This window comes from Octopus bimaculoides, chromosome 2, assembly GCF_046866305.1.
Source record: "Octopus bimaculoides isolate indiv1 chromosome 2, ASM4686630v1, whole genome shotgun sequence".
Classification (NCBI taxonomy): Eukaryota; Metazoa; Mollusca; class Cephalopoda; order Octopoda; family Octopodidae; genus Octopus; species Octopus bimaculoides.
In genome coordinates, this window is record NC_142929.1 from 132481844 (window position 1) to 132509248 (window position 27405).

A 27405-nucleotide genomic window follows, 5' to 3' on the forward strand; every position below is an offset into this window, starting at 1 on the left:
CACCCTCTACTCTGTTTGTCTATGGCTAGTGCTTTGTTATACCTAACCGCTTCTGCTTTTATTGCTCTCTTGAGAGCAAACCACCATTTGTTATTGATGATGGCTCCCGTCAAAGCCCTCTTTACTAACGTGCTAATCCGGTCTCTGAAAACCTGTCTCAACGGGAAAGACGCGTTTAGTTTCCAGTAACCGGGGCCCTGCCTGTGTGTCTTATCTAAGTCTAGCGTACACGTCACAAGTTTGTGATCTGTGTAGCTGACTATGTGAAATTGTGGACACCCTATGCTATCTCTATCTACTCTCCTACACAGTACTCTATCTAGATACGATCTCGACGACCCAATGCGGTTTGTCCATGTCCACATTGGCGCATTCGGGTGGTCGAGTCGGTACTTGTCAGACAGTTGAAAGTGGCTGAGCAGGTCTTTGAGGCATTTGCATCCCCGTCTATTCCTATCTCTGCCCACATAGTCTAGATGCGTGTCCAAGGTAGCATTTCAATCCCCCACTAAAAGTAAAGGATGAGACGTTCCTAGGAATACTTCTAGATGTCGAAAGAAATCCGGCCTACCTGTTAAAGGTGGTGCGTATACTGATATGAGTCGAAAAGCACACCGCCCATTCTCAGCAGACAGGGAGAAAACTAAATGTTAAACCGTCTGCCAAACATGGACGTTAGCAAGTGGATTTAGTCGTAAAAAAAAAATAAGCTGTACTAAAACTGCATTAAATCTCTACAACATTAAAGAAAAACATCATAGAAAATGTGAGGTGAATGCACAAAATAAAATACATACCTCTTTAAGTTCTAAAAGTGTATGGAGCTATGTCAGGGGCAAATTATTAAATAGACACATTTGATACTTTCACCCAGTTTAAAATTATTACACTGTGAAAAAAATGAACCATTGTAATCTTTATATGAAGCAATTGTTCTTCAAAGGCCTCAAACATCCTGCTAATTTTGATAAATATTCTTTTCTACTCTAGGTACAAGGCCCGAAATTTTTTTTGGGGGGGGGAGGCCAGTCAATTAGATCGACCCCAGTACGCAACTGGTGCTTAATTTATTGACCCCAAAAGGATGAAAGGCAAAGTCGACCTCGGCGGAATTTGAACTCAGAATGTAAAGACAGATGAAATACCGCTAAGTATTTTGCCCAGCATGCTAATGTTTCTGCCAGCTCGTCGCCTTACTAATTTTGATAAATATTATCATACCTTGGGTCAATCAACTATAAAAGTTTGGTAAGGTTGGGTTGACATTTGATATATAAAGCTGTTGATTCACATTCTAACCCTGGTAGATAATATCATAATTGAATGTATACTGCAGGGAAAAGGGATATAGATTAGCAGCAGAGAAAATTATATTGTCAAATACTTCTTCATCTATGTGTTGCATATATAACCCATGAGAGAGAAAAAAAATTGTAATGAAATGCTAAATTCCTAGATATTATTGCTGGATAATATTATGATAATAAAGCAAACAAAATATTTAGCTATGCACACATTTTATCTCAATGTTTGGATTACCCAAAGAATTTAGCTTCAGCTTTCCTTTCCTACAAAACTGCTCGTATGGCTACGTCTGAAAATCCCATTAAATAAAACCATGTAGAAGATTTCAGTAAATGCAGAAAATAAGGTATTTGGTTAATGATATCTACCTTGCTATTTCACATTTGTTACTTTAAATCTTGATGAGGTCAAATAAAATTAATACCAGTAAAATACTTGGGCCAATTTGATTTCTAAGGTTAATCAAAACAGGACCCAGTGTAAAAATCAAATGAAACTTAGACACTCTTCCTAACACCAAACACTTTACTAAGTGTATTGTGTGCAGTCTATCATGGCATCAACACTAAAGAATGCTGTGCTTCCAACAACACAGGACTAAAGGGTTCTGTAGAACATGTGTTGTCTCTATTTGATTGTAAATCACTTTACAGTGAAACATTTTATCATGTTACCAGTACTCATGCAGTTGCCTTGTTCCCTATAAGGGCAAAAGGCAAATTCTCACAAATGTTGGTGCTATAGTAAAGAAAGAATTAATGTTGTTGGAAATGACAAATAGATTGTTAATGTACAGACAGAAGATTTTGGACATCAGAACCAAAGTTTTAAGCACATCAGATTGTATGGAATATGGAGATCAAGGGAATTATACCATACACAGTAATGAAACTATTTGACAAAGAAATTTCTTATCAAAGAGATGAAAACCAGACGTAGGAGATAGATGGGCAACTTAATAACCCAATGCTTATGCCAGACAAGGATGAAAATTCTGAGATCTGAAGCCATCTTCAACATTTCAAAACATTATTAATATGTATTTAAGTCATAAACTACTTACAAGCAGAACATCTGCATAAAGTTCATATGTGGCCCTATGGTGAATATCTTCCACAGCTTTAACTGCTAGTTTTGATTGACCGTTGAACCTAGTAAAGAAAAATAAGAACACAAAACTATTAGGTGACATTGTAATGAATTGTAAACTAATTGTGATACAGGGAAAACAAATGAAAGGAAAAGAACAAATAAGTAAAAACAAAGCTGAAAAAAGGTCAAAGTTCAATAACAAAACACAAATTAAATCTGATTAATATACCAGTGGTTTGCAACTTTTTATAGCTCAGTGACCCCTTTCACTAAATAGTGTTTTACAAATGTCTCTTCCTCATGTTTTGCAAAAAAACAAAAAAACAAAAAAAACAACCTATCTAAACTTTCTCAGGTAATAGTTGAACTAGTTTAATCAAATAGAAGTGAATTTTGTAGTTTTTTTTATTATTCATAATTTCTTCTAGTAATACTATCTAATTTCTATCTCTTTTCAGATATTTGTATGGATCAAAGCCCTCACATACATACATGTTAAATTTTTGTGGAACTTACTTCAGAAGGTAATAGCTTGCATAATGTAATAATATTGGTGCACCATCAGTCATGATTTTGTGCACTGAAACACAGTGACTTATTCATATCTTAATCCAGACAAAGATTTCTTCGAAAATATGTTTAAAGTGTAAGTATACAAACTGGTTGAAATATTTCATTTCTAAAAACAGTCATATCCTCTCTGAAAACCCAGTATCCCTCTATAGCCAACCCCAATAATACCTATCTTAGACCCAGGTTAAGGACAGCTACTATAAACAAATACTTTACAACAAAACCATCTTTATTTTCTCAATTACATTATTTCCAACAAATCTGACGAGCAAACAATATTCGTGATAAATTCATCAAAGTGCTTGATTTTTTGCCCCCTTCCACACACTATATACATCCAATGAAGTTACATTTCTTTGTTTCAAGACACAGAAATAAGAAAACAACTACTTTATCAGCACTGGGTAAGACTGCAATAATGTGTCATGGGGAAACATATTCAGTCACAAATTCATGCTGAAAGAAATGCTATAATTATTTAAGTTTGTCAATCCTTCCCATTCTTACTGCACAGAAAAATGCACATAAAATTTTGATGATGATATTTTGGTAATTTTGATATGTGTGATATAAGGAGAGTGTAGATAATAGAGGTGCATTACAATAACAACAATATGTTAATCATAGTAATTCTCAAACCACCAGAAGTCTCACCTTAGTGATACAATAATTCATTAAATAATACTTATTCTTTCAAAGTTAGGTGGTGTATGGGTTTGAAATGAACAGTAATTCATACACAAAAAATAAGTTTAAAATTACAACAATATGGAAGCAGGGTTTGTGTGGTAGAAAATACTATGTTCATACTTCTAAAGTCAAATATGTAATTCATTGCTATAGAAACTGTTATATACATGCATCTAAAGTTCCTTTGAGTGCTACGCATGATGAGAGCAGATAAATGCATTAAGGTAAATAAAAAAAAGAAACAGGAACTGACAGAAGATAAGATACAATGAATTAATTTTTCATTCAGTTTAAGTGTGTGTTCTAATTAAATACAAGTGGAATGTAAGTGGATAAATAGCCGATTCTAAAGTGCTGCTCTATTGGGTTACAGTTGAAAAAAGAGTAAAGCAAAGGTTTACTACTGTCCTGAGGAAAAAACTAAGACAATGATTCTTTATATAGCCAAACAGTCTGAAAGAATATTGAATTTCTAGAAGTTCAATAAACACGGTAAACTGTGAACAACCAAAATTTCATCTGCTTGCATGACATCACCATATTAGCCTCCTTCTGAATTGCTAGGAAATGAATTCAATGAGGCTCGATAGAAAACCAAAAGGTAGTAAAAAGCTGAACTCAAAAAGAGTGAATGCTACAGATAATGAATAGTTAACAAAGAGATAACAGGCTAAAACATGTACTTCTCAAGCAAAATGTGGATCTTCATGATATGTGCATACATATGTACAAAATACAAGTGAGTCTGCATGATGTGCATACAAGGTACAAGTGAATCTGCATAGTGTGTGTGCGTGTATGTGTGTGCACATGTACGTGTGCTTTTATACAAGTGAGTTTGTAGAAAGTGAATAAGCAATACATTCCTATTTAGTTAAGTGCTAGAGAAAACTGAGCCAGTTAGTAAAGTGAAATAGTTGGTTATGGAATTCTGTACAGTAAAATTGTAGTAACTCATATTAAGCTCACAATATTCTCTGCTAAGATTAATTTAAGTTACCTGGTAATTGAATAATCTAAATTGATACTCCATAGCTGGTGTGTACTGTCTCTGGCTGAAGCAAATAAATAATTAACTAAAACACATAGTCTTTGGCATTATGTTGAGTGTCAAGAGCAAAGGGCTTAAACATGAAAACAGAAAGCCAGATTATTAAGCCAGACAAAGAGTAACTTTAAGCTTACTGTCAACTGAAAAAAAAACAAAAAAAAACAGATGTAGTTTGAGACAATGAGGTGATAGTAGTAAGTCAGAATACAAATTGTGAAGATTTCATAGCTGTTATCAGAAAGAAGGCTATTTGATTAAATGTTGAGATCAATAATGCATTCATATCAAAATGCACCTGGAAACACAAACTGAGTTGTTCAATCATGTCAGTAGTTACCAATACAAGAAATATGGATACTCAGAGATAATAGCAATAAATGAATTATAATAGTTCTCTTTTATTTTACCAACAGAAGAGTGGACCTCTTCCAATCTAAGTGGTACAACAATCCAAAGTACTTAAACAGTTCTTCTTAAGGTCGTGATTTACAGTAATTCAAGCACAGAAAAATAAGTTTCAAATTACAACCCTAATAAAAGCATATGTTGCAGAAAATCCTTACACACTTGTGTTTATATTTGTAAAGTCAAATGTGTAATTCAATGTTCTAGAAATACTGTTACACATATGTTTTTGAATGATACGTTAGGTGAGAGAGATAATGATACCAAGGTAAACAAAAAAGGAAATATTATAACTGGTACAGGAAACTGAGAAAATATGAGATACAGTGAACTGATGCCATGTCCAGCTTCAATATGCCTTTTCATTTAAGGCAGCCAAAATATGAAGGAACAAATGGTACTCTGTTCCATGGTGCTGCTCTGGTGGATTACAGTTGAAAGGGAGTAAAATAAAAGCATAAAACAACAAAAGATAGAAAAAAATTAGAGGGAATTTCGTTTTCGTTTTGTTTTATGTAGCCCAAATGACTGAGCAAATACTAGATTCTTCTTGGTCTAGTAAACTGGTGAAAAACTGGACAACAAAAACTTTTTCTGGTTGCATGAGGTTGCTACAAAAGTATATTTGATAGAGAATATACCAAATAACCAAACGATATTGAAAAGCTATCATTTGAAATTTTCCTAAAAATACTGGACTGTACTGCTTCAAATTCTGAATAAGCACTCGATATCGTAGAATCAACTGGTACTGGTGGTGGTGGTAATCATGCAATTACTACTACTACTATAACCACTATCACCACCTTAGATATTACAACCACAGCAATGATATAATAGTAAAAGTAAAAATAATAGCAGCAGTAGTATTATTATTAGTGGTTCAACATAAGATTTTCCTGGTGGCAGGATAAAATTCCTGATATAACTGTGCTTGAAAGAGCAAATATGTCAAGCGTGTATGCTTTCCTGAGCAAATTTCAGCTGCGGTGGAGTGGACATATAGCATGCATGACCAACTCCAGATCTTCTTTGGTGAACTAACAGTTTACTCTCAAGTCCATGGTTGACCAAAGAAGAGATACAAGGACACACTGAAGACAATCTTGGAAAATTGTAGCATAGAGCAGCCTACGCAGTCTATCTGCGACCATCTTGCTCAGGATCACTCACTGTGACATAGTGATATGTATTCTGGAGTACAGTACTCTGAATCTGCTATGGCCATAGAAACTAAAGATAGAAAGACTGCAGAGAAAAACAAAAGCCCACTGGATCCTGACTCTGATACTACATGCCCTCCCTCATTGTAACTATAAATTTCATGTTAAAATTGACCTAATAAGCCGCCTCAAAACCCACAAAGTGGATAGCCTGGTCATCTTGAGATACATAAAGGACAAACTTAATCATCATCATCAGTAGTAGTAGGAGTAATGTTGGTGTTGTTATGCAAATTACAAGACCGAATTTTGTATAGCCAATTGAATTTGATCATAATATATCACTGATAGAAAATTTTTGTTGCGTAAGGAGAGATGGAAGGAAAAGCTGACCCTGGAATAATTTGATATGAGAACCTAATGGAACAAATTCTAAACACTTGGCCTTCTTTCTTGGTCATTTCTGTTACAATAATGAAGTGTAGTATAACATTTATCCTATAAAAATTTCAAATAAACTCAAGAGTAATGACAATGGACACATACTTGCGTCATCATCACTTCATCACTGGTTATAAGCCTATTATCATTAGGTTTTACTTTCCCATTCTCACTAATCGTGATTACTGAAAAAAAAAATTGTACAGAAGCACAATACAACATTGTAATGAACCCATAATTCATTATCTAGATATCCATCTCAAGTTTGCAGCTGATTATGAGGATGAGAAGATGTTATATATATATTTACAATACAACATTGATAGAATTCATTAAATATACATTAGAATAAGAACCAGAGGTTAAAACTTGATCCCAAATTATCAGCTGACCAATTTAAGATAGAGAAATATAACTGAATATAGTTTACAGTGACCAGCATCACAAAACTGAAAAGACAAGTATTTTAAATATTTAATGTTGTTACTTAGCTTCACAAAAAGAAGTAACATCAAAGCCAAGGTTGACAAGACTGGCTGGTAATGTAAATCTATCACAGATCTTTCAAGGTACTGAGAAGCTATGGAGTCATATTAAAAATGAAAAGAGTTTCAATAGAAAAACACTATCAAATATTAATAAACAATTGTTCACATACTTGGAATGGTTCTTTTTCACGATTTGCAATGTGTTGTTAACCTTATTTGCTAACTGGCATTCCATTCTAGGCAATACTTTAACATCAATGGTAATACATATATATCAGTGTGTGTGTGTGATAATGATCAGCATGTTATTAAGCCAAAAAAAGAACTCATATTTATATGAAATTAAAAAATAAAATGATAGCCATGTTGAACTTGTAGGAGTGAAACAACAGCACTTTTGTAGCCATCAACGATTATTTGCAAAACTTATTCAACACACACACACATATTTATTTGTATATCGCTGTTGTTAAACAATCTTGAAAAGTGTAAGAGTTTACTTAAGCTAGACCAATGGCATACTACTCTAGAATTTCCAGTGATGCAGCTAGGTAAGTTCAAACTTGTCCATGGATTAAACATTTTGGAAAAGGATCTTGAAGTACATATAAAGTTATAAATGATAGCATGTAAGCATTGGAGAGAAAAAACTCTTTTGCATAGAAAAAGTCGAAGACAGCCTTTGATTATTTTTTCTGTCCAAAAGGGTTTTTCAATCCATTATTTACATGCTATTATTTATAGTTTCATATGTACTTTGAAATGCAGTTCCAAACAAGATGAATTATTTCATGTCCTCTCAAAAGTTTATAAATAAAACTATAACAATTGAGAAGGCTTGGAAAGACTAGAAGATCAGCAAAGTAGCTAAAAGAGAATTTAGATATAAGATATACTGAGGAGAGGAGATGCCAAAAAGTAAGTTGTTTGCCAATGTTCTTTGATTTGGGATCAAAGGTGCAAGGTTTCTAGATTATGAAAGAACAATCAAAACATTGTTGGGGAGAAGAGCAAACAAAATGATAAAAACAACTTGTTTTTACTGATGCTGAGAGAAGCAGAGAAATGCAATTATGAGGTTGCTGAATAAGAAAAATGCATGGGAGAAAGCGGAGCTTCTCCAAGCTGGTGCAACAGAGGAACAAACCATTCATGTTTGGAAGCATTATTAAGGATGTGAAGACAAACTAGCAGGATCATCAAGATGAATAGGGAAATAGAAGCATTGTCAACTACTACTTAGGCAAAAAGATGATCTAGAGAGAAGCAATAATAGAGGAAGAACACTGTTGGACCAGGTAATGAAAGTTCCTGAAAGAGTTCTAGCAAAATTGATTAGAAACAAAATTAGCCAAAGTTCTTCACAGGGTCCCATGCTCTGTGATATGGTGATATTAGGCACAATCAGTAAGTAAGGGTTAGTAATGAGTTCAATGATGAATTTAGTATGTCAATAAAGCAATTAAGAGTATTAAGAGTATGAAGACCAGGAAAGCCCCCGGCCCATCAGGAATCACTGCAGAGATGCTCAAAATATCTGGCAGTGTTGGCTATAGCCTAGTCACCCGTATTACGAACCAGGTGATACACGAAGGAGTCATACCCAATGATTGGTGTAGCAGCATCATAGTCAACTGCTACAAAGGTAAAGGTGACGCTTTAGATACAAATAATTACAGAGGCATCAAGCTGTTAGATCAGGTTATGAAAGTTACAGAGAGGGTCATAGCCCAACTAATTAGGGAGCGAATCAATTTAGATGAGATGCAGTTTGGGTTCGTGCCAGGTAAAAGCACTACTGATGCCTTATTTCTAGTGAGACAGTTGCAGGAGAAATACCTAGCTAAGGATAAACCTCTGTACCTGGCTTTCGTTGACATAGAGAAAGCCTTTGACAGGGTCCCCCGATCCCTTATCTGGTGGTCAATGAGGAAACTTGGGATAGAAGAATGGTTAGTGAGAGCTGTGCGAGCCATGTACAGAGATGCTGCCAGTAAGGTGAGGGTTGGAAATGAGTACAGCAATGAATTCTGGGTAGAGGTAGGGGTCCACCAAGGTTCCGTCCTCAGCCCCCTCTTATTTACCATAGTCCTCCAGGCAATCACAGAGGAGTTCAAGACAGGTTGCCCCTGGGAGCTCCTCTATGCTGATGACCTTGCCCTAATTGCGGAGTCACTATCAGAACTAGAGGAGAAGTTTCAGGTGTGGAAGCAAGGTCTAGAATTGAAGGGCCTTAGAGTCAACCTAGCTAAAACCAAAATCCTAATAAGTAGGAAGGTAGATAAAACACAAACCCCTTCAGGTAGATGGCCCTGCTCAGTAAGTAGAAAAGGAGTAGGTAGTAACTCTATAAGATGTACCCGGTGCAAGCTATGGACACATAAGAGGTGCAGCAACATCAAAGGCAAGTTAACTAGCAAGTTAGTTTTTGTTTGTGGCAGATGTTCAGGTGCAATAAAGACTGCAAACAAACAGGAAACAACTTCTATCTCATTCCAGGGTGAAAAACTAGAGGTAGTCGATAGCTTCCGCTATCTGGGCGACCAAGTTAGTAGTGGGGGTGGGTGCGCTGAAAGTGTAGCTGGTAGAATAAGAATAGCCTGGGCAAAGTTTAGAGAGCTCTTACCCCTGCTGGCGACAAAGGGACTCTCACTCAGAGTAAAAGGCAGACTGTATGACGCATGTGTACGAACAACCATGCTACATGGCAGTGAAACATGGGCTGTAACTGCTGAGGACATACGTAAGCTCGCAAGGAATGAAGCCAGTATGCTCCGTTGGATGTGTAATGTCAATGTGAATACCCGTCAGAGTGTAAGTATCTTGAGAGAAAAGCTGAACATTAGAAGCATCAGTTGTGGCGTGCAAGAGAGACGATTGCGCTGGTATGGACATGTGGTGAGAATGGAGGAGGATAGCTGCGTGAAAAAGTGCCACACCCTAACAGTTGAGGGAACCCGTGGAAGAGGTAGGCCCAGGAAGACCTGGGCTGAGGTGGTGAGGCAAGACCGTCGTACATTGGGCCTCACCGAGGTGATGACTACTGACCGAGACCTTTGGAAATGTGCTGTGCGTGAGAAGACCTGGCAAGCCAAGTAGGATCGTTGCCAGTGCCCCTGGACTGGTTCTTGTGCGGGTGGCACATGAGATGCACCATTTTGAGCGTGGCCGTTGCCAGTACCGCCTGACTGGCTCCTGTAGGATTTTCGAGCGAGATCGTTGCCAGTGCCCCTGGACTGGCTTGTGCGGGTGGCACATAAAAGACACCATTTCGAGCGTGGCTGTTTTCGTGCGGGTGACACGTAAAAGCACCCACTACACTCTCTGAGTGGTTGGCGTTAGGAAGGGCATCCAGCTGTAGAAACTCTGCCAAATCAGACTGGAGCCTGGTGTTGCCATCCGGTTTCACCAGTCCTCAGTCAAATCGTCCAACCCATGCTAGCATGGAAAGCGGACGTTAAACGATGATGATGATGATGATGATGAATACAGATCAATCAGCACTCAGTTTTCAGCTCTAGTTTCTTATAGTTCTACATACCATAAAAGAGTTTAAGATTGGCTTTCCATAGAAACTCCTGTAAGCTAATGACTTAAATCTTATAGACAAATCTGTAGATTTAATAGACTTGGAAACAAACCTGAAACCAAAAGACCACAAAGTAAATTTAGCAAAGACTAAAGTTTAAGTAAGTAGGAGAGAAGACACGACTCTACAGGTAAGAGAGAAATGATTATGTCCAATATGCAGAAAAAGAGTAGATAGTCGAGCTGGCAGAAATGATAGCATGCCGGGCTAAATGCTTACCGGTATTTCGTCTGCCGTTACGTTCTGAGTTCAAATTCCGCCGAGGTCGACTTTGCCTTTCATCCTTTCGGGGGTCGATAAATTAAGTACCAGTTACGCACTGGGGTCGATATAATCGACTTAATCCCTGTGTCTGTCCTTGTTTGTCCCCTCTATGTTTAGCCCTTTGTGGGCAATAAAGAAATAAGAAATTCTATACTCAGTGTACACTATAGATGCACAAGTGGTGTAGTAGGACCAGTGGCAGGTTGACTGTCAAAACATATTTTGTATGTAACAGATGCACAGGTGCAACTGGGAGTAAGAATTCATGCAAAAGAAGTTCTTTCAAATCTCATAAGGCTCATTATAAGTAGTTGATAGCTTTGTAACCTTGGGAACCCAATTAACAATGGAGGAATGGGGTGTAGTGAAAGTATTACAGCCCAGGTAAGAATGGCATTGAGAAAGATCATAAAGCTATTAACTCTGGAGGCAATTCTCTCCACCCTCTTTTTATTCTGGCTATTACTGAATAAGAACAAGGAAGAGAGAATTTCCTTTTGTACATACATATTATAAAAATCTGTTCTTCACATTATCAGAGGGAAGGGCGAACTGTATGATGCATGTGTACAAAGCACAATGCTGCATAACAGCAACACATGGAGCTTGAATAAAGAAGATTAGCAAATAGAAAGAAATGAATGAAATATACTTCACTACATGTAATGTGAATGCAGCTGAATGGTAGAGTAACAAGTTGCTGACAGAAAAACAGGGTATCAGAGGAATCAGTTAGAGTAGGCAAAAGAGAAGACTTGTGACTGAAGCTGAAAACAAAGTGGCATGGAAATGTTGGTACAAGACATTGATGAAAGAGGAGAATGCATGAGAGAGTGAGGAAAGGGTACCCCATGTAGGCCCCTATTCAAAGGATCAAAGACTGAAGTTAGAGCATATGGTAGAAAGCACAATTAGGGATATAAAAGCAGACAAGGTAGCTGGACAATCAAAGATAGTTGCTGAAGTATTTCAAATATCTAGTGAGATTGATCATATTTTAGTCACATGCATATTCAGTAAATGATTGATGAAGCTATATTGTCATTAAATAATACAAGGATGAAGTTAACCTACAAAGAGACAAATAACTGAAGCATCATATAGTTGAATCAGTTTATAAAATTTACTAAGAAAGTTATAGCTCAATTGACTAGGAGGTAATTTAATTTATTCCAGGATAAGACACTATTTACACACTCAAGAAAGTTTTAACAATGAGAAGTCATTTTCCACATACACTGACAAAAAGAATTTTACAATATTTGCAAACCATGCTGGAAAATAGGAGACACAATTATTGAATATAGCATTAAATAAAAGATTTTTGAAAAAGCAAAATCATGCACAAATGGATCAAAGAAATGCAGGCTTTGTACAGCAGAAAGAACACACATCCTGCTGAAATCAATGAGCTCCAGTAACTTCTAAATTCAAGAAAGGAAATATTTGTAAGATGTACCCATATAGATAAATTCAATTTGTGCAATGGGAAAATAACATCAATGCCGGATTAATAGTACCATCCAACAAAGATTAAGCTAGGCATATCCTTCACATTTTACTTCTTTTCTTCTTTCGACCTTCTCAGTATTTGAATTCCACTGCACACATATCAACATCCCTATACAGTAACACTTTCACTTTTACTTTAGTAACCTTTTAGACAGATCATAAACTTAACATTCTACTTACAACCTTCTTTCTTCTACTCTTATCAACACATAAATCAATGTGCAATTTTCAGACACACTTCTAACATGAATCTTTATTGACATTCCAAGAACCCATCCAATTAAAGATCCGATAGGTACTACTAAGAAGAAGGCTTCATTTTATACAGCAATAATAGTTATTGACAATCACAGGGAAGCAACTTAGGATTAAGTAAATCTCAGTTATTGTCCCTGTCATAGTGTTTCTTCATCTAATACTTCATATATTATCAGCCATTATTATGTTTATGCCAAGTTAGCTTGATGATTAAGGAAAGATGGGAGGCTCTGGGTCTCTACCCAAACCAAATGAAATATCTCCACTTGAACATGAAAACAAAGAAGCCATCAGAAAGAAACCAGTTATATAGCTAGATAAAAGAAAACAACAAAAATATTCATAACTCTCAAATGAGTTGGGCGCTTTCATTTGGTGAACCTACCAACAGATGAACAGTGTGTGTGTGTGTGTGTTGTTGTGTGTGTATACACTTCCTACACCTACCCTATGCACACACACACACACAATGTGAACCCACAAACTAGTAATTTCCATCTTTACACCTTTAGCTATTTGGTCCTGAATGGATGATAGCAATACCCTGAATGTGATAACATTACAGATTTTATTGAGTATTATAATTGAAATATAACCAATAAACAATTCAGTTGAGGAAGCCCAGCCTTGTAGCAAACACTTTTCTAAGTTGACGAGAAAGTAAAAGTGAAGCTGACTGCATTAACTACCACTTTAATGGAGAAATATTTATTAACCCTAGTGAGATTTGAATTTAGAACATCAGTCACAAAATCAGAAGCTGTGAATTATCAGGCTTAAAGTAGGACAACTACAGTACTAAACATTAGCCAAAAAGTCATTTAGCATTCCATGATAATTAAAAAGAGCAAAGTACTTCAGAAAAAAAAAAAAATTTATACTATTATTATTATTTTTCTTGTTTTTTTTTATATGTGTGAAAAGATTAATGAGGTCATTATGCAAACAGAGAAAGTTGAGGTGCAGTTTGAATTGAATGCTGCTTAGGAAAAGCAGCAAAAAAAAAATTTTTTTAAATAAACTGTTGAAACTGAATTGCACACACACACACACACACACACACATGTGTACCTATATACATATACTTATTTGTGATTGAGAAAACTATTTAAAAAATTATTATGTAATTTTTAGATACTGAAAACTTTTAAAATAGCCAAGTGAAATAATTAGATAAAATATTCTTTATTTTTTTCATGAAATACACTTATATCATGTGTTTTCATTCCACAGGCTATGATATGTCTAAAACTGCTGCCAAAGCAGAAACCAGTGAAAAAGAATTTAATGGAATTCAATTTTAAAAGTTGAAAAAATATCTAAACACTGACCACCTTGCATTATTTCTTTCAAAAAAAAAAAAAATAAAACTATCATTACTATTTTTATTCTATTTTTATTTCATATATTTTTTTTTTCATTGAAAATAATTTTACCCAAACAATTCTAATAATTGAGTATAATACTGCCTTCTCCATACAACTTTATGTAATACATTTATAAACTTTTACTTTTTACTGATTATGAATATACATTTTATTTTACACTTTCTAGTAGCTCTTAAAGAGAGATAAGCTAATTTGTTTAGAATATGTCTTATTCCAGTTCTATATTTAAGAGATGAAGAATTATGTACTTATTTACATTAGACATATATTTGTCCTCATCTTGTCTGTTGTTAACACTTTTTGGCTGATATACCCCCCAGCCTTCATCAGGTGTCTTGGGGAAATTTCGCACCTGGGTTCTTATTCCTAAGGTATTTTTCGATCTTCTTCTTCTTCTTATTATTATTATTATTCAGGTCATGGCTTGGAATTAAACTCGTAATCTTGGGGTTAGTAGCCTGTTCTCTTAACCACTATGCCATATGCCCAGGTTCGAAATGATGTGTTAACAACAAACAAGATGAGGACAAATATCCATCAAATGTAAATAATGTATATCTTATTTATCGCCAGCAATCTGTATTATAAGGGATCACCAACAAACTAGGGCACAGTTTGACTTGGTGAGTGGGACATTACATCATCTCTATGGACAACACTCAGACATCAGCATCAACATTCTATGTCTGTTTTTCAGTGGTTGGCTGGGTCTTGTCACACACTAGAAACAAACAAAACAAAACAAAAAACAGCCAGATCTCTTGTTGTGTGTGTTTTACAGTGTTGTCTAAATGCATTCTAATTGTACTACAGGTACATTAGGGGTGCCCTATGAGGTGAAAACTGACTAATCTCTGCTACCCTGTATCAGTTCTTATTTTGGAGCTACTGAAGTTACTCAGAAATATGAACTGTAATGTGGCTTGTGAAATTCATAACTTGCTCATATGTACCATTCTGAGGCATGGTCTCCTTGGCTGGATATCCTTCCTAACATCAATCACTTTACAGAGTGCAATAGTTATATTTTATCATTCCTAAGGCAGCGAGCTGGCAGAATCGTTAATGCAGTGGACGAAATGCTTAGCGGTATTTCGTATGTCACTGCGTTCAAATTCCATCGAGGTCGACTTTGCCTTTCATCCTTTCGGGGTTCAATAAATTAACTACCAGTTATGTACTGAGGTCGATCTAATTGACTAGCCCCATCCCCCAAAATTTCAGGCCTTGTGCCTTTAGTAGAAAGGATTTTATCATTCGTTCTGGCTAAATAGAACTGGGAAGAAATGATTGTGCTCCTCTTGCTAAAAATGATACAGCAAACACAAATACCCAGCAGTAAACACTGTTATATAACATCCAATCCCAAAACAACATGTAAACTTCAGAGGCAACAGTGATGGCTGTGTGGTAAGTAGCTTGCTTACCAACCACATGGTTCCAGGTTCAATCCCACTGCGTGGCACCTTGGGCAAGTGTCTTCTACTATAGCCTTGTGAGTGGATATGGTAGACGGAAACTGAAAGACGCCTGTTGTGTATATGTATATATATATATATATGTGTGTGTGTGTGTCTGTGTTTGTCCCCCCAACATCGCTTGACAACCGATGTTGGTGTGTTTATGTACCCATAACTTAGTGGTTCGGCAAAAGAGAGTGATAATATAAGTACTAGGCTTACAAAGAATAAGTCCTGGGGTCGATTTGCTCGACTAAAGGCGGTGCTCCAGTATGGCCGCAGTCAAATGACTGAAACAAGTAAAAGAGTAGACTTACTTGAAAAATTACAAATATCACTGAATGATTGCAACAAAGCCTTGAAGAAATTCTGAACAATTTCAATGATAAATGAAAGAGAAAGGTACAAGTATGGCTGGGTAGTTAAGAAGTTCGCTTCCCAACCATTTTTGGGGTTCAGTCCAACTGTGTGGCATCTTGAGCAAATGTTTTCTACTGTAGACCCAGACTGACCAAAATCTTGTGAGTGGATTTAGTACATGGAAAACTAAAGCAGGCCATTTTGTGTGTGTGTGTGTGTGTGTGTGTGTGTGTGTGTGTGTGTGAGTGTATTGGTGACACACAAATGGCACCCATGCCGGTGTCACATAAAAGCACCCATTACACTCTCAAAGTGGTTGACGTTAGGAAGAGCATCCAATCGTAGAAAACAATGCCAAATCAGACTGGAGTCTGGTGCAGCCTTCCAGTTTACCAGCCCTGGTTACAGTGTCCAACCCATGCCAACATGGACAACGGATGTTAAATGATGATGATGATGATGATTGTTGAGTGGCTGGTATTTGGAAGGGTATCAAGCTGTAAAAATCCTGCCAAAATAGTAGCAGAAGTCTGGTGCAGACTTCTGTCTGGCTGGCTCCTGTCAAACCATCCCACCCATGCTTGCATGGAAGGTGGACATAAAGTGATGATGATGATGAAGCACAGGAGTGGCTGTGTGGTAAGGCAGCGAGCTGCCAGAAACGTTAGCATACCGGGTGAAATGCTTAACGGTATTTCATCTGCCGCTACGTTCTGAGTTCAAATTCTGCCAAGGTCGACTTTGCTGTTCATCCTTTCGGGGTTGATTAAATAAGTACCATTTACGTACTGGGGTCGATATAATCGACTTAATCCATTTGTCTCTCCTTGTTTGTCCCCTCTGTGTGTGTAGCCCCTTGTGGATAGTAAAGAAATAAGAAGCTTGCTTCCCAACCACATTGGTTCCAGGTTCAGTCCCACTCTGTGGCACTTTGGGCAGGTGTCTTCTACTATAGCCCTGGGCCAACCAAAGCCTTGTGAGTAGATTTCGTACATGGAAACTGAAAGAAGCCTGTCATATATATATATATATATATATATATATCATCATTATCATATAATGTCCATTGTCTATGCTGACATGGCTTGGATAGTTTGATTGAGCTGGCATGCAGGGAGGCTGCACCAGATTCCAGTCTGATTTGGCATGGTTTTCTATGGCCGGATGCCCTTCCTAACACCAACCACTCTGAGAGTGTAATGGGTGCTTTTATGTGCCACTGGTATGGATGCCATTTGTGTGACACTGGGGTGCATTTACATGCCAACTTGCATGACACCAGTATCTGCCATAACTGCGATTTTGCTCAGCTGGATGGGTCTTCTTCTCAAGCATGACATAATGCCAAAGGTCTTGGTCATTGCCTCTGTGAGGCCCAACACTCGAGTGGGACTCAGCCACTTGCCTCTGTCAGGCCTAGCACTCAAAAGGAACTCAGCCACTTCGCCTCCGTCAGGCCCAACATTCAAAAGATGTTCTTTACATGCCACCAGCATGAGCACACTTGGCTTGAGTTCTCAAGGTGTCGGTCATTTGTCATTGCCTCTGTGAGGCTCAAAGTTCAAAGAACATGTTTCATCACCTCGTCCCATGTCTTCCTGGGTCTACCTCTACCACAGGTTTCCTCAACAGTTAGAGATCTTTACACAGCTGTTCTCATCCGTATGCATCACATGACCATGCCAGCACAGTTGTCCCTCTTGCACATCACATCTGATACCTGTTATGCCTAACTTTTCTCTCAAGATCATGAACATGAACACTGACATTGCACATCCAGTGAAGCATACTCGCTTCATTTCTTTGAAGTTTATGCATGTCCACAGCTGTTATAGCCCATGTTTCACTGCCATGCAGCATAGCTGTACTCACACAGGCATCAACCAATCTGCCTTTCCCATTGCTTAATTAATTGAAGTCGCATGAAATGATCATACTGCATTAACTTTGGATATCCTTGTAGCTTATTTTGATTTTAATCACCTTATTTTGAAACTGTATGGATAATACCATACTTATTTCTGGTGCCTAAACTTAAGTACCATATTCACCTGAATCTCTCTCTCTCTCTCTCTCTCTCTGGTGAAATTGTTGAGATGCTTGAACGGCGATGCGTAGATCTGTGCCGCATCCAAGAAGTAAGATGGAGAAGAGGTTCTGCGAGGTTCCTCACAGGCAAAGAACACAGGTACAAGTTTTTCTGGGAAGGGAACACTGACGGAGTCGGGGGCGTAGGAATACTTCTAGCAGAGAAATAGGTTGATAAGGTAATTGAGGTAGTTAGAGTATGTGACAGAGTACTTAAGATTAGACTAGTGCTTCATCATAGGTTAGCTACTGTCATCTCAGCCTATGCCCCTCAACCGGGGCTCCCGGATGGGCTGAAAGACCAATTCTATGACACCCTCTTGCAAACTACCTCATCGACAAGAGACAGAGACCTTCTCTTTGTGGCTGGTGACTTCAATGGTCATGTCGGACGTCGTGCTGGAGGCTTCCATGGCATACATGGAGGCTATGGCCTCGGTTCCCGCAACAAGGAGGGAACCAGACTGCTGGAGTTCTGTGATGCAACCGATCTTATGGTTTGCAATACCAACTTCAGGAAACCTGCCTGTCACCTAGTCACCTACCAATCCGGCAGACACTCTAGCCAAATTGACTACATCCTCGCCAGAACTAGAGAAAGAGGGAGGCTTATAAATGCCAAAACCCTCCCTGGCGAAGAATGTACACCCCAACACAGATTAGTAGTTAGCGACTTCGAGATCAAGGCAATATGGGTGCCCAGAAGTAGACCGGCTTGGAGGAGAAGGGTATGGAAACTTAAAGACCCTGCAAATGGACAGAGACTTAGAGACAAGTTACTTGAAGCATTTGACGAAATAGAAGGGGATATAGCATCATACAACGTGGAAGACAATTGGAGATTTCTGCGGGACAACCTGTTGAGAGCCACAGACCAGATCTGTGGCTGGTGTAAAGTCCCCTCTCGACCCAGAGTAATGTGGTGGTGGAACAAGGATGTAAACGGGGCTATTAGACAAAAGAAACAGGCTTGGAAGGATTGGAAGAACGGTGGTAGCAGGGAATTGTACCAATCTGCCAGAAGGGAAGCTAGGCGACAGGTTTATTTAGCCAGAGGGGAAGCAGATAAGAAAAGATTTGCCAATGTTCTGCGCCGTGAGGACCAAAGACTCAAGGTATTTCGTGTGGGAAGACAGTGTAGGAGAGAGAATAGTGATGTTGTAGGAGAGAAATGTGTTCGCATGGATGATGGTACGCTTGCACTAAATGAGGCTGCAAAGAAAGAGGTCTGGAGATGCCACGCGATAGATTGCTTAATAAAGAGAATGAATGGGAGAAAGAGAGCCTGCCGTATGTCGACCCAACAGAGGGACCAGCTATCCGAGTTGACAGTACCAGGGTAGTTAAAGCAATTAAGAGTATGAAGACAAGGGAAAGCCCCCGGCCCATAAGGAATCACTGCAGAGATGCTCAAAATATCTGGCAGTGTTGGCTACAGCCTAGTCACCCGTATTACGAACCAGGTGATACACGAAGGAGTCATACCCAATGACTGGTGTAGCAGCACCATAGTAAACTGCTACAAAGGTAAAGGTGACGCTTTAGATACTAATAATCACAGAGACATCAAGCTGTTAGATCAGGTTATGAAAGTTACAGAGAGGGTCATAGCCCAACTAATTAGGGAGCGAATCAATTTAGATGAGATGCAGTTTGGGTTCGTGCCAGGTAAAAGCACCACTGATGCCATATTTCTAGTGAGACAGCTGCAGGAGAAATATCTAGCCAAGGATAAACCTCTGTACCTGGCCTTCGTTGACATGGAGAAAGCCTTTGACAGGGTCCCCCGATCCCTTATCTGGTGGTCAATGAGGAAACTTGGGATAGAAGAATGGTTAGTGAGAGCTGTGCGAGCCATGTACAGAGATGCTGTCAGTAAGGTGAGGGTTGGAAATGAGTACAGTAATGAATTCCGGGTAGAGGTAGGGGTCCACCAAGGTTCTGTCCTCAGCCCCCTCCTATTTATCATAGTCCTCCAGGCGATCACAGAGGAATTCAAGACAGGTTGCCCCTGGGAGCTCCTCTATGCTGATGACCTTGCACTAATTGCGCAGTCACTATCAGAACTAGAGGAGAAATTTAAGGTGTGGAAGCAAGGACTAGAATCGAAGGGCCTTAGAGTCAACCTAGCAAAAACCAAAATCCTAATAAGTAGGAAGGTAGATAAAACACAAACCCCTTCAGGTAGATGGCCCTGCTCAGTATGCAGTAAAGGAGTAGGTAGTAACTTTATAAGATGTACCCGGTGCAAGCTATGGACACATAAGAGGTGCAGCAATATCAAAGGCAGATTAACTACGAAGTTAGTTTTTGTATGTGGCAGATGTTCAGGTGCAATAAACACTGTAAACAAACAGGAAACAACTTCTATCTCATTCCAGGGAGAAAAACTAGAGGTAGTCGATAGCTTCCGCTATCTGGGCGACCAAGTTAGTAGTGGGGGTGGGTGCGCTGAAAGTGTAACTGCTAGAATAAGAATAGCCTGGGCCAAGTTTAGAGAGCTCTTACCTCTGCTGGCGACAAAGGGACTCTCACTCAGAGTAAAAGGCAGACTGTATGATGCATGTGTACGAACAGCCATGCTACATGGCAGTGAAACATGGGCTGTGACTGCTGAGGACATGCGTAAGCTCGCAAGGAATGAAGCCAGTATGCTCCGCTGGATGTGTAATGTAAATGTGCATACCCGTCAGAGTGTAAGTATCTTGAGAGAAAAGCTGAACATAAGAAGCATCAGTAGTGGTGTGCAAGAGAGACGATTGCGCTGATTTGGACATGTGGTGAGAATGAATGAGGATAGCTGCGTGAAAAAGTGCCACTCCCTGACAGTTGAGGGAACCCATGGAAGAGGTAGGCCCAGGAAGACCTGGGCTGAGGTGGTGAGGCAAGACCTTCGAACATTGGGCCTCACCGAGGCGATGACTACTGACCGAGACCTTTGGAAATGTGCTGTGCATGAGAAGACCTGGCAAGCCAAGTGAGATCATTGCCAGGGCCCCTGGACTGGCTCTTGTGCGGGTGGCACATAAGATGTACCATCCTGAGCGTGGCCATTGCCAGTACCGCCTGACTGGCCTTGTAGGGTTTTCGAGCGAGATCGTTGCCAGTGCCGCTGGACTGGCTCTTGTGCGGGTGGCACATAAAAGACACCATTTCGAGCGTGGCCGTTTTTGTGCGGGTGACACGTAAAAGCACCCACTACACTCTCTGAGTGGTTGGCGTTCGGAAGGGCATCCAGCTGTAGAAACTCTGCCAAATTAGATTGGAGCCTGGTGTTGCCATCCGGTTTCACCAGTCCTCAGTCAAATCGTCCAACCCATGCTAGCATGGAAAGCGGACGTTAAACGATGATGATGATGATGATACATATGAACAGGGAAGTGGAAATTTTTTATTCTCCATTACACATGTTTCACTTGCTGATAGGAAATAAAAATGATTCACATATTAGATAAAGGAATTTCTAATTAGAACTTCATCAGACAGAGAAAAAATTGTAATACAACTGTAACTACATATTAATTGTAATAATGGTATAAGTAGATGTGCTTCAGGAGGAAACAGCTGGGATTTACTCTAAGTACCTATAGACAAAGATAGATATAGATTTATATGTATGTGTGTCCATCCCATTGTTTTGACATCATGCAATAATTGTAAATGGGTGTCACTATCATACAAGTGGTGTTGTTTGTTTCCATTCTTTCCATGAAAACATATATGGCCATGAGGAAATACTAACTAGCTTGGAAACAGGGGAGGAACTGATAACAGGAAGGGCATTCAGCCATAAAAATCTACCTCAATGGATTCCAACTGACCCATGCAAGCATGGAAGAATGGACATTAAATGATGATGATGATGAAAGATAGAAGCATAGAATTATATCTTAAGGGGCTTGACCTCTCCTACTTGCTATGTACTAGGATAAACAAATTTATAAAACCCCATGTGCTACATCTACCTTTTACATTGAGATTCTTCTTGTTTCGCCCTGCATCAGCCTTGATCAATCAAACCCATCAAAAAGCATCCCAGTCATGAACATCCATTCATTTGATATCAGATATAGGTGCCGGCATGGCAGTGTGATAAGAAGATCACCTCCCAACCACATAGTTCTGAGTTCAGTCCCACTGTGTAACACCTTGGGCAAGTGTCTTTCATTATAGCCTTGGACCTAGTGTGTGGATATGGTAGACAGAAACTGAAAAAATCCTCTGTATGAATGAATGTGTGTGTGTGTGTGTGCGCATGTGCGCGTGTGTGTGTGTGTGTGTGTGTGTGTGTGTGTGTGTGTGTGTGTAGTATAGTGTTTGAAAGAGGGCAGTCAGAATTTTGGAGAATTCTTTATTAGTGCTTTCATTCATTTAACCAAATTCTTCAAGAAAAATTGAACAAAAATAATTATTTTGGTTCCATTTTTCTTGAAGAATTTGGTTAAATGAATGAAAGCACTAATAAAGAATAATACAAAATTCTGACAGCCTCCTTTTTCTTAATATATATAATTCTTTATTGCCCACATGGGCTAAACATAGAGGGGACAAACATTGGAAAGACAAAGGGACTAAGTCGATTACATCGACCCCAGTGCATAACTGGTATTTATTTAATCGACCCCGAAAGGATGAAAGGCAAAGTTAACCTCGGCTTAATATATATAGACATATATATACACACATGTATATGTGTGTGTGTGTGTTTTTGTGCATGTGTTTGTCCTTCCACCACCATCATTTAACAGCTGGTGTTGATGTATTTATATCTATAACTTAGCAGATTGGCTAAAGAGGCTGATAGAATAGGTACCAGGCTTTAAAAAAAATTAAGTACAGGATTTAATTTGTTTGACTAACCCCTTTAAGGCATTGCCCCAGCATGGCCACAGTCCAATGACTAAAACAAGTAAAAGATAAACAAGTATATCTTGAGTCATATTGATTCCTTCTGTTTTTATTTTTTTTTAATGTTTTGTATGGTGTGATTTGAGTGAGATTTTGCTGCTATTTCCAACAGTGTTGTGTTTATTTATGAGTTTTATCAGCTCAGAATCAGATATTTTAAGACAAGTTAAACACTCAGTATTTGGTGTGTAATTATTAGTGAAATGCAGCATAGTTTCAGTAGATTATTATCTATTGCTTCTATAATGATTATTAAAATTTTATACAATAAAAGCTTTGTAGTTTTATAGTTGACTGTGAAACACTGCACAGGGGTAGGAGTTGGCACTATTAAGGGAGATTCATGTGATGAAGGAAAGGGATCAGTATTAGCAGCTGCCACACTCTTTCTGGTCCTTTTTAAGTTAGGAGACAATGAGGAGAAATGAACATAAAACAAAGCAAACAAAAAATAAATAAATAAAAGACCTTCCCCCACAATGAATCATGGCCCAGGGCTGGATGAAAATCAACATAGTTCCTTCTCAATTATTTAGGTCAGTCTTCAGTCACAATGCTGACAACCACATCTCTGGAGGTGGAACAATAAACCAGCTATTTTAAAAATGAACAGAATAGAAAAGTGGGGACAGCAGGAAAGAGGGAGAGGAAAATATTGGGGGAGGAGCAGACACAGGGTGGGAAAACAAAGTGATAGTCATTGGTGGGGAGAGGGTGATTATTAAGGGAAGTGCAGACAGGGGGGTGAAGGATAAAGTGACAGTGGCAGGGGAGCTTGATGTTAGAAGTAGAGAAAGTAGTGAATTGAAATTTGCTGGGAGGTTTAAAAAAAAAAAGTCTAAATAAAAAAGTTCAGATAAATAAAAATATTAAAAAAATAAAAGATACAAAGGGAGCAAAAAAACAAGAAAAAATACAATTTGGGATTATATGAAATATAAAGAAAGAAAAAAAAAACAGGAATAAAACATGATTAGGATTTCTCAATGAAATTTCTTCTTGAAATTCTGTTAATATTTAAAATAACATGAAAAGATCGCCTGCAGTTAATAACCATTGAGAGAAATACCTCTGGACATGACTAACTAACAGTATAATTACATTGAATACTAGACATTCATATCTATTTACTATAGAATGCCAAATATGTAGTAACTGTACTGAAACTCAGTCGAAAGAGAATCATAGTAAACAGTGACTATGATGAGATCTATCAGAAAACACAGAGTTTGTTATTTAATTGTAACATATTTTACTGGGATACAAAATGAGTTTTATAACAATAATTGTTTCTTTAACTTTGAAATGTCTTCCCCGCAAAACTCAACTCTGTCACTTAACTGCGTTCATTTATTTACTAACAAATGGAATCAAGATAGCACACACCCCTTTCATACTACGATTAATTTAGAAAGTGTCTTATATACATCATATACAAATATACACACACATGCACACACACACACACACACACACACACATAAGGATTATTTATGAACAAAGATTTTGTCATTCATAACAACTATTAGTCAATTCTTTGTTTTATCAGTATTAATCTTTTATGACATTCATACACACACAATCACTCACAAACACGCAATCACTCACACAACCACTTATACAAAGACCGACACCCCACTTAGGATGAAATGATTATGAGGAAGTTCTACTTGTGTGCATGTGTCTCTTATAATGCAATGCATACCAGGCACAAATACAAAAATTTTCAATAACTCTCTAGTGTTATATTTGATACGCTGTGTCATCCAACACCTTGACATCATTGTTAAAGAATGACACGTTAAAAAGACAAAACTGCCGCTCTATGACAAGCATCTAGGGGTTCTTACACTGCTGGCATGAGTCAGGGACATCAAGTACTCACATCGTAAAGTAGACCCCGGTGAGCATCTCTATAAGCAGCGGAGATGAAACGGGTATTCGAGCTTCCGGACTGTGAACACTGCTGTTCTTCAAGTCGGATTTTGCATTGAAACTGTCTGAAGATTTCGTACAGCTGCTTATCATGCTTCCATCAATCTTATCAGTATCTGGGAAGCTTAATCTACTGAAGCCATTCGTTGCAATCCTGAAAGAGAAATTCAAAAACAACATATATCAGAGTAGTTGGTTATGATAATTAAAATGATACACTGGCAATACTTTCTAAATTTGGATCAGAAAATTCTTCCTGATTTTGGCACAAGGCCAGCAATTTTGAGGGGAGGGATTAAGTCAATTACACTGGCTCCAGTGTTCAACTGATACTTATTTTATCAACCCCAAAAGAATGAAAGGCAAAGCTGACATTGGCAGAATTTGGAATCAGAACATAATTCTACCAGATCACCTTCTTACTCTGGTAAAAGTTAATTTTTAATTCAAGACTCCCTATTTCAATTTACAAAAAGACCCTTGTCAGGAACATCAAACGTTAAAGCACCCATGTTGATACCACGTAAAAGCACCCAACGCCAGTGCCATGTATAAAGCACCTGTGCTGGTGCCACATATAAAACCAGCCATGCTGGGATCACATAAAAAGCAACCATTACACTCTGTAAAGTGGTTAGAGTCAGGGAGGGCATCCAGCCATAGAAACCATGTCAAAACAGACAACTGGAGCCTGAGCAGCTCCAGCTGGCCAGCTCTGGTCAAACCATCCAAGCCATGCCAGCATGGAAAACAGACATTAGATAATGATGATGGTGACAAGTTTAATAACAATTGGGACTTGTATCATTAAGCTTTAAAGTAATTTTTTCTAATTTAGGTACAAAGTTAGCAATTTTGAGAAGATAGGTTAGTAGACAACATTAACCCTAGTACTTGTATGGTACTTTATTCTATCAACTACAGAGAGACAAATTGCGAAGTTGATTTCAACAGGATTTGAACTCAGAATGTAGACAGCCAAAAGAAACACTGCAAGGCATTTTGTTCAACACTTTAACAATGATGCCAGTATCCCACCTGATGTATTTTATATGAAACACAAATAACAAGCTTGCATCACAGAACAAAGTGAGTGGTGAGGGAAGAGCTCATTCCTGGATGCATACCTAATAGATCTTTCATCGTTATTGATGCTCAAGTGAAGGCATGTATTTAGAGTGGGATACTGGCATCATTGTAAAAGTGTTGAACAAAATGCCTTGCAGTGTTTCTTTTGGCTGTCTACATTCTGAGTTCAAATCCTGTTGAAATCAACTTCGCAATTTGTCTCTCTGTAGTTGATAGAATAAAGTACCATACAAGTACTAGGGTTAATGTTATCTACTAACCTATCTCCTCATGACCATAAGATTATAAAGGTTCCATTCCTAAACTGGGTGAAGCATGGTACCCTTGAGTAAGGCACTTCACCTAACACTGCACTAATCTACTCAATGAAAATGAATAGTAGCCAAGTGCTAGGGCAGACCTCTCACCTCCAACTCCCACAACTTTGATATCTGATGGGGTGAAGAGTGTGAGGGCTGAGAAGATGGCTATGTCTAGCTGAAACTACATGGGTATCTAAAACAATTAGTGAAGAAATTGTGCATGCTACAAAGTCCAACTCACTTTTGAATGAAGGCTATGTTTTTTTTTTTAATATTTTTTTTTATATCTGATCAATGAGATGAGGAAGCAACTATTTCAGTAATGACATACCTTTGACATGTGTCACAGAGGGACTGATGTGACTGAGGAGACATGGAAGCAATATCTGCATTGTAACACTGCATCACATAGGTCAGTATTTCCTGCCTGAGGAAAAGAAGAAAAAAAAACTTTAAACATACAGAGTACTTTTGAATTATTATATTTCACTAGGATACATACACAGACATAAAATTTAGTATCAGCTTACAAACATGAAATCAGTGCTTTTCAACCATTTTTTCCCATGTCCCACTTCAATTTTCCATGAAGAATGTACACTCCACCTTGAACAGACAAAGCTAGTATAGAGTATATATATTCATATTCAAAAGAAGTTTTAATTAAAGGTTGATTGCAAGTTTTATTCCCTTGTTCCTTACTTATACTCCATACCGAGGTCTCACTCCCCACCAAAATAATGCCATGTACTAGTTGATGGAGAGTCCTACCTTCAGAAGCACTACACTAAATTGTAATTTCACATACATCCAGATTTATACACTTTATGTAGTTTCATATCAAACTTGTCACATAGATATATTAAAAGAGATAAGCACACACACACACATTGTGGCCTCAAAAGTGCCAGTGCTATGAAAATAGCACCCAGTACATGTAAAATAGTTGGCATTAGAAAGGCTGTAGAAATTCTGCCAAAGCAGACGCTGGAGTTTGATAGTCTTCTAGCTCATCAAATCCTGTTGAGCAGTCTAATAACTGCA

At 38.1% G+C, this 27405-nt stretch overlaps 1 protein-coding gene across 2 annotated transcripts in view; it reads right to left on the reverse strand.

Moving 5' to 3' along the window:
• Positions 1-27405, reverse strand: part of LOC106867959 (hyccin) — a 331646-nt gene that overhangs the window by 16132 nt on the left and 288109 nt on the right. For both annotated transcript variants that reach the window (XM_014913039.3, XM_014913040.3), the window contains 3 exons: positions 26693-26788; positions 24921-25124; positions 2369-2456 (listed from right to left, as the gene is read on the reverse strand). In XM_014913039.3, coding sequence (XP_014768525.1) covers positions 2369-2456; positions 24921-25124; positions 26693-26788 — 388 coding nt within the window. The remainder of the gene's footprint in view (positions 1-2368; positions 2457-24920; positions 25125-26692; positions 26789-27405) is intronic.